At 46.5% G+C, this 5,497-nt stretch overlaps 1 protein-coding gene across 1 annotated transcript; it reads left to right on the forward strand.

Moving 5' to 3' along the window:
• Positions 1–2,202: 2,202 nt before the first annotated feature.
• LOC138820068 (PRAME family member 12-like) lies at positions 2,203–3,690 on the forward strand. Its single transcript, XM_070011711.1, has 2 exons — positions 2,203–2,494; positions 2,588–3,690. Exons 1-2 carry the CDS (start codon positions 2,203–2,205, stop codon positions 3,688–3,690), a joined length of 1,395 nt encoding a protein of 464 aa, XP_069867812.1.
• Positions 3,691–5,497: the final 1,807 nt, after the last annotated feature.

Genomic DNA, 5,497 nt, shown 5'->3' on the forward strand with positions numbered 1-5,497 from the left:
ATCCTTAGATCTCAGCCTCCTGAGTAGCGAGGATTACAGGCATGAGCCACCGGCGCCCAGATGATTTTGTTTTTTTAATGGTTTTAAGTAAGCAAAGCTCTCCATTGTGGGACAATGTGTATAATTAATATGTATAGTTTACTGTATCAGACAATGAAAAATAAAAAGAATGGAAAACCATGAGTAGAAAGATGTTATTTCTTGTCACCAAAGAGAGTATTGCTTGTGGCTAGAATCTTTGCTACTCAGCAATTCTGAGAACTGAGGATCACATTGAAAAATCAGGCTGGGGAGGAGAGTTCTTGAGACTATCATCTGTGGTAAACCTCCAAATAACCTGGAAGTTGAGCTGTGGCTCTAGTAGTATACTGCTGACATGGAGCACAAAAGTTCAGGGACAGCCCTGGTGACAAAGCTGGCACAAACAAACAAGCCTATGAACAAGGACAAACAGATATAGATCATGTTCTGTGGGAAAGTTACAGGGTAAATTTCAACATCAAATACCATATGGCCTCCGTTGAGGGCAAGAGAACCCTTTCCACATCTCACACCTTTTGGAGTAAGTATTTAGTAGTTTACACCATAGTGATTGAGATATGATCAAATTTGCCTCGAGAATGCAGGCCACACTTCATTTGCTCTTCTACTGGAAATATTCAATTCCTGTCCACCCAGAAACACCAGAAATTTTAAAAAAAATGAAAGAAAGATTCACACTGGCATCTGGTAGATGCTGCCTGTAATTCTACTAGTCAAAGACTAAGATCAGAGGATGGCAGTTAGAAGCTAGTCTAGCAGGAAAATCGGAGACTCTTTCTTTAAAATTATTAAATTATTATCTTAAGTTGAGGTACAGGACTACAGTTTCATGATTCAAGTAATGACTACGTTTCTTCTTGTACAGTGTCACCCCATCCTGCATTCCTTTCCAAATGACATCCCACTAAAGCCAAGAGAATTCTTTCTCTTTCTCCAATATTTGGGGATGAGAATTTTCCGTACTTAAAGCTGTGCTGGTTGAGATTTGGTCACATGTGTCTGAAGCATGCAGATGACAGTTCCTTCGCACTTCTATATGAAGAATTCACTTTGTGCTCACCTAGACACATGTCTCTTGCTTTTAATTTGATTCCGGAGACTGAGATCTGAGGATGTCAGTTAGAAACCAGCCAGGCAGGAATGCATGTGAGAATATTATCACCAAGAAACTTCTCACAAAAATTCTAGGATTCCTCGAATCCTGACTACTCAAGAAGTCTGAGATCTGAGGGTCACAGTTCACACACACACTGGGCCAGTAACAGGTGAGACATTTTTGGTTGTTTTTTTGGGGGGTCCGGTTGTGGGGCCTGAACTCTGGGCCTGGGCGCTGTACTAAGCTCTTCAGCTCAAGGCTAGCGCTCTACCGCTTGAGCCACAGCACCACTTCTGGCTTTTTTCTTTTTGCTTATGTGGTGCTGAGGAATCCAACCCAGGGCCTCATGCACACAAGGCAAATGTTCTACCAATAAGCCACCTTCCCAGCCCAGTGAGACGTTTTTGGATTCAGGATTTCTGTTATGGCTCAAGTGGTAGAGCACTGTCCTTGACTTAAAGTAACACATAAGCAGCCCCTAGGCCCTGGGTTTAAGTCCCAGTCCAGCACAAGATTTAAAAAAGGAAAAGGCAGCCAGGAAAGAAAGAAGGGAGGGAGGGAGAAAGGAAGGAAGGAAAGTAGAAAGGAAAGCAGGGAGGGAGGGGGGAAGGGAAGAAGGAAGGAAAGGAAAAGAAAATTTCTTAGAGATATGTTGGTGGATTCTATAACATTGGGGTGGCTAATATTCTTGGAATCATTACAGCCTCAGGATAGTGAAATATCTGTGAATGTTTCTCAATGGATTAACATGTAAGTGTGGGAAATGCTTGTTTGACTGTGTTATAAATTTTAAATGGAAGCCTCACCAACTCGGTCACACCTATAATCCTATCAGTCTGCTTAGAACCAATGCTTCAATTAATCCAGCAGACTGGGTGTGATGGGCGTGTCTCAGAAATCCCATCAGAGGCTGCTCTCTGATTGGTAGATATGTAAGGGCGAGTGTGGGTTTTAGTTATAAAGATGCCCAGAGACCAGAGGAGAGCAACAGAATCCTGGGGCCTGCAATCAGTGTCCAGCAGAGAGCCTGCACTGCTGGCTCAAATCTTGTGCACATCCCATCCATGAAGATGAGCCGCAGGACCCCACCCTCGCTCCAGCATCTGGCCATGCAGAGTCTGCTGAGCAACCAGGCTCTGGCCATCGCTGCCCTGGAGGATCTACCGGTGTTGCTGTTCCCTTCACTGTTCGAGGAGGTCTATGCCAGGGCCCAAACAGAGATGCTGAAGGCCCTGGTGCAGGCCTGGCCCTTCTCCTGCCTCCCCCTGGGGGACCTGGCAGAGTCTCCAGACCTGGAAACCTTCAACACTGTCCTGGATGGGCTTGATCTGCTACTTGCCAAGAAGGAGCGCCCCAGTCGGTGAAAACTGCAAGTCCTCGACCTGTGGAATGATCACCCCAACATCTGGATACAGGGCTACCCTTCAATGGCCCGAATCTCTTATCCAGATGTCCTGAATAACAGGCCAACAGAGAGCAGTAGTTTGTTGATAACTGAAGAGCAGCCCTTGATTATACACAAGAACCTGACCATCAAAGATGGCTCCCAGAATGCTCTCCAAGCCTACCTGCTCCAGTGGGCCAGGGAGAAGCAAGAAAGAATCCAACTGTGCTTGAGGAAGCTGCAGATTCATTCCAATTCCATCTACATAATCCAGAAGGCTCTCCTTGCAGTGCAGCTGGACTCCATCCAGGAGCTAAAGGTAAATAAATTCTGGCATCGAGAAACCATGAAAAAATTTGCTCCTTACCTGAGCCAGATGAAGAACCTTCGCATCCTCAAATTCTCCAGGATGAGTGCCAACTTCAACACTTCCAGACACAAGAATTTCTCATATTCCTGCAAATATGCTGTACATCTGGGACAGCTGCAGCATCTGCAGGAGCTGTATGTGCACAAAGTCTTCTTCCTTTATGGACAGCTGCCCACCATCCTCAGGAACCTCACCCTTTTGAAGACCTTGTCTCTGAGTTCGTGTCCACTGAAGGAGGCTGACTTGTGGTTCCTGTCCCAGTGTCCCTGCTCCAGGCAGCTCAAGCACCTGCGTCTGAGGAGTTTGCCCCTGGACAACTTCAGTCCTGAGCCCCTGAGAGCTCTACTGGAGCAGGCGGCCGGCACCCTGGAGACCCTGGCCCTGGAGGACTGTGCCATCACGGATCCCCAGCTCTTGGGCATGCTGCCTGCCCTGATCCAGTGCTCCCAGCTCCGCGTCTTCAGTTTCTATGGAAACCACATCTCCATGTCTGCCGTGCAGAGCCTTCTGAGCCACACGGCCAGGCTGCCTCATTTGAGACGAGGGCTCTACCCTGCCCCTCTGGAGAGCTACCCCCCTCAAGGCTGTAGGGTTGGGAACTTTGACTCTCAGAGATTTGCCCAGGTTCAGGCTAAGTTGGCACAGGCATTGAGAGACATGGGGACTACTCAGAAGGTCCAGATCTGTACCAATTTCTCTCATAGTCACAAAACATGCCAATTCTATACCCTGGGGCCCGAAGGCAACTGGGTGGTCACCATGGAGCATCTTCCTGGCCTTTCTGCTCTGCCTCTGTAGTCAGGTGCGTCCCTCCTGGGCTCTCTTCTGAGCACTCAGAAATGAAAGTTGGAGTCTGGAATTGGGTCTTAGTGGTAGAGTGCTTGCCTAGTATGCATGAAGCCCTGAGTTCATTTCCTCAGTCCCACTCAGAAAAAGCAAGAAGTGATGCTGTTTTTCAAGTTGCAGAGTACTAGCCTTGAGCAGAAGTAGCTCATGGATAGTGCCCTTGTCCTCAGACCAACTCCCAAGACTGGCAAAATAAAAATAAAAAAGAAATGAAGGCTTTGGTGTAAAAGCACTCTCCAGGGGGGCATAGACCCCAATAAGTCAGTGTGGGTGGAAGAGAGAGACCTGTTTCTGAGCTTTTCTTTTCAATCGTAGCTATGTTACTCCCGGAGATGCTGAGCACTTTTGGTCTACATGGGTACACATCCTCAGGAATCTGGAGTGAATTCAGCCTGGAAGGAACTTGACCATGATCTTGTTTGGCTAAATGATTGTGAGGAAATCCCCCCAGGCCTGGGGCAGTCCCTGACTGTCCACAATTTACTGTATCAATGAATCAATAAAGTCATTTCCAAAAGAATAAAGAATAAGAAGGTTATCATTTCTCAGCACCAAAGTGTACAGGTTTCTGAGAGGAGACTGCCTCGTGGTTCAGGTAGAAAGAGTTCATTTGGGAGAGCCCCTCTTGCAGCTTGCAAGATATGTGGTTGTGCAGGAAGCCAACTTAGGGAGGGAAGGAGGGTTTGCTGCAAGTGACCTAGTGACATGGGGGGCCTCCCTATGTTCCCATTTACGTGGGTTTAAGGTGTTGGGCCAGGGGCTTCTCAGCAGATCCATGTGCTGTTCTTCGGGGAGAACAAACATTTGGGCATCTTCTTATGGTATCCCCTGGAGAAGAGAAAAGAGAAGGGTCCATTCTCCCTGAGCAGACTTAACATTCCAACATTTTGATAGTTACAAAGGGGCGTTGACTATCTATAGCTATTTCCTTTTGTCAAGCAGAGTGGACGTTAGGGGTAGAAGGCAGGATTTCATCTGGTCCAGGAGAAAGTAACAGTAACCATTCCGAGGTGGTGAATGCATGTATATATCCTTGGTTGAAATCTGAAAGACATCTTATAAGGTAGCAACTGAACAATAAGACAAAACATTATCAGAAGGCACACAAAGACAGATAAAAGGGCAGCCATTAATTCACAGTGGAAAGGAAAGATGTTGGATGTCATGGGTACTTGTCTCTCTTGTAAGCCAGATGATCCTGGAGCTGGTGGATCATGTCCCTGAATACATGTGACTGATTTAGGTCTGGCAACCGCACATAGGACAGCACAATAGACTAGTTAAGAATAAAAATTTAGAAGCTAGGGGGATTGGAGTGGTTAAGGGCCTGGTGGGAGTCCTGCATCATTCCTGTAAATGGGCAAAAATGCCTGGATTACAGACATTTGAACTACAGAGTATGGATGGAAAAACACCGTAAATAGAAATAGCAGGTATCATGATCAAGAATGTAAGTTCCTGTCCACTTACAAGATAGGGATGAGTATTAAATAGGCATACTTATGATCTACTTTCTTTTAACCTCCTGACTCGTGAATTTTGAAAGGGCAAGCACAGAGTGACTCTATTTAGGATGTTTTTGCCAAGGGCCTCTGGTAGACCCTCGTCACCAGGACTAGCTCTGTCTTGGTGGGTCTAGGAGGTCTCTTCTCCTCATTGCTAGGATGGCATAACTTCACTGACTGATGGCATGTCTCATGTTGGATGAGGGGTGATTGACAGATCAAATGAGAATCAATGCCAAGAGTCCAAGAGTGGT

The sequence above is a fragment of the Dipodomys merriami genome, unplaced genomic scaffold (genome assembly GCF_024711535.1).
Source record: "Dipodomys merriami isolate MVZ:Mamm:240054 unplaced genomic scaffold, mDipMer1.0.p SCAF_84, whole genome shotgun sequence".
In the NCBI taxonomy this organism is placed as follows: Eukaryota; Metazoa; Chordata; class Mammalia; order Rodentia; family Heteromyidae; genus Dipodomys; species Dipodomys merriami.